Source organism: Penaeus monodon, chromosome 37 (genome assembly GCF_015228065.2).
Source record: "Penaeus monodon isolate SGIC_2016 chromosome 37, NSTDA_Pmon_1, whole genome shotgun sequence".
NCBI lineage: Eukaryota > Metazoa > Arthropoda > Malacostraca > Decapoda > Penaeidae > Penaeus > Penaeus monodon.
Genome location: NC_051422.1, coordinates 2,998,154 through 3,000,653, shown reverse-complemented (window position 1 = coordinate 3,000,653; position 2,500 = coordinate 2,998,154). Strand labels below are relative to the sequence as shown.

General features: G+C 37.4%; 1 protein-coding gene across 1 annotated transcript in view; it reads right to left on the bottom strand.

Moving 5' to 3' along the window:
* The window catches only part of LOC119596047 (coiled-coil domain-containing protein 177-like), a 16,242-nt gene that overhangs the window by 9,132 nt on the left and 4,610 nt on the right, over window positions 1–2,500 (bottom strand). Inside the window, exon 2 of the mRNA XM_037945154.1 lies at window positions 63–171. Within this exon, the coding sequence (XP_037801082.1) occupies window positions 63–171 (109 nt within the window). The remainder of the gene's footprint in view (window positions 1–62; window positions 172–2,500) is intronic.

Sequence of the window (2,500 nt, the reverse complement as noted above, 5' to 3'; positions counted from 1 at the left end):
GCACCCCTCCACCCATCCCTCTATCTGCCTCCCCCTCCCCCCGTCCACCTTCCGCGTCTCACTGAGTCTGTTCCTCTCCTGGCGATGGAAGGCGACCACAGCCTCCTCGAGGGACGTCCCCGGGTGGGCGGCCTGGTACTCCTCCCTGGACTTCTGCAGGAGCTCCACGGGCTGTCGAGAGAGGTCAAGAAACAGCTACATAAAGTTGATTTATTTATTATAATTATTTGGGAAATAAAAGGATAGTTCTTTTTTTGTTTCTTTCTTTTCTTATGTGCGCCTGTAATGGATTTCATATTTGTTGTAAAAAACTGAATTAGTTTCCATTTTGGCGCATCTCATTTTTGGTTATTGGTTGGGATAAAAACGCACAGATACAGAATGCGAAATCAAGAATGCGAATTTTACTTTTTTTCGTGGTGTAAAAAAGATCTTGAATGTCAAGGAGCAATTGAGGTTTTATGATATGTTTGCTTAATGCAAACTGACTTTCCTGTTGCAGAAAGCTGAATGTCGTCTCATTTCGAGGGGATTTGTATCTCACGTTGATCATGGAATGAATATTTATAAACAGAATGTTGACGCTTAATTACAAGTTAACGTTAATCTTGAACCTTACGTTGGCTTCGTATCATCCGATGGTCTTTCAGTCCTCGTGTTCCTTTGCACCTTTATCAAAATCTATTTTCTCCTCGTTTTTCTTTTCTTTATTTAATCATATATATATATATATATATATATATATATATATATATATATATATATATATATATATATATATATATATATATATATATATATATATATATATATATATATATACACACACACACATATATATATGTGTGTGTGTGTGTGTGTGTATGTATATATGTATATATATAGATAATTAAATATATACATAGATATAGATATACTTATATACAGATATATGTAAAATACCATGCTGTATGTATAATTTATTTTCTTATATCTAATCAATGTCTGATATTCAATTTTGGTTATTTTCACTTCTATCTGATTATGTTTCCTCTCATTTCTAATTTCTTTATCAATCCATTCTTTCCCTACTCGTTCCTTCCTCCCCCCCCCACGTTTAGTTTAGTTTAGTTTAGTCCTTTATTTACCACCCTGGCTAACTGCACAGGCGTGGGCAAGCTGTGGTACATTTGATGCATGGTTATAACATATACTGGTATTACATTTCAATTTTAGGCTATAACATTATTATGATAAGTACTATATCAATTACAGAAAGGAACAATTACAGTCGTTTATCTACTCATCTGCCACGCCGGCGTACAGCTTGGGCGTGGAAAGGCATTGCTACATTTGATATGCAGTCATGTGATGCTACATTCCAAATTTAGGATATAATATAAGTATATCTTCTAAGACATCAGAGGATATGAAATAGTTACATAGTTCTCCATACCTCAAGCTAGGTGGCCTGAAAGGCTGTAACACATGGCACTCTGATATATAATGTACAAGCGTTCGCTTATATTCTTCATTACACAGTTTACACTTAGTTTCTTCGACATTACAAACTGTACTGAGCTGCCAATACAATCTATATCCAAGCCTGATTCTTGCGGTTACAATATCACACTGTCTTGTTCTTGTTTTATATAAACCATAGGTGAATGAATCTTGCCTAAATCGGTCATAATGCTTTATGCTACAGCTTTCAGGGCGTTGAGAATTAATTAACTCAGTCAAGTCCTCTTTAAAGGAAGCTTTAATATTGTATAAAATCCTGGAAATAGGTACCCCAAGATCTATATCCACACTTTGCTTGTCACATGCTGACTTTGCCAGGTGATCAGCATGATCATGCCTGGGGATTCCAACATGCGATGGAATCCACACAAAACGTATATCATGGCCTCGTTCTTTTGCACGATACACGTTTATCCTGATGTCATTTGCGATATTAACTGCACCTTTGTCTAGAGTGTTCAGAGCCTGGAGAGCACTCTGTGAATCACAGAATATTACCCCGAGCCTTGATTCAATAGAAATTCGGTGGCCATGAGTATTCCTGCCAACTCAGTTTGCGTAGTGCTAGCCCAGTCATGAACCCTCCTACAATCCTGGTGCTTCAAGATATTGTTTTTATATGCAACAAAAGCACATCCTGCTCTACTCCCAGACTGCAAGGACCCGTCAGTGTAGCATTCATATGCATTGGATAGAGTTTCAAGATGCTCATTTATAATTGCAAGTGCATACTGCTTAAGTATAGCAGGGGGGACACTGTCTTTTTTGGGGGCAGTCGTATAATATATACTTAGGTCCGACATTTTCCACGGGGGTACAGAACGTCCATGTAGGGTCTTAGTTATGGGTATGTTCAGCTGAGCTAATTGTTTACATGTTACTTGTATCCATGGATTTGAATAAGAATCAGTGTTGTCATGCAAAGGTAGCTCCTCTATTCTGTGTTTTAGTTGTCTTTGGAACTCTGTACAATGGAGGGGTTCTCTAATTGATTTGA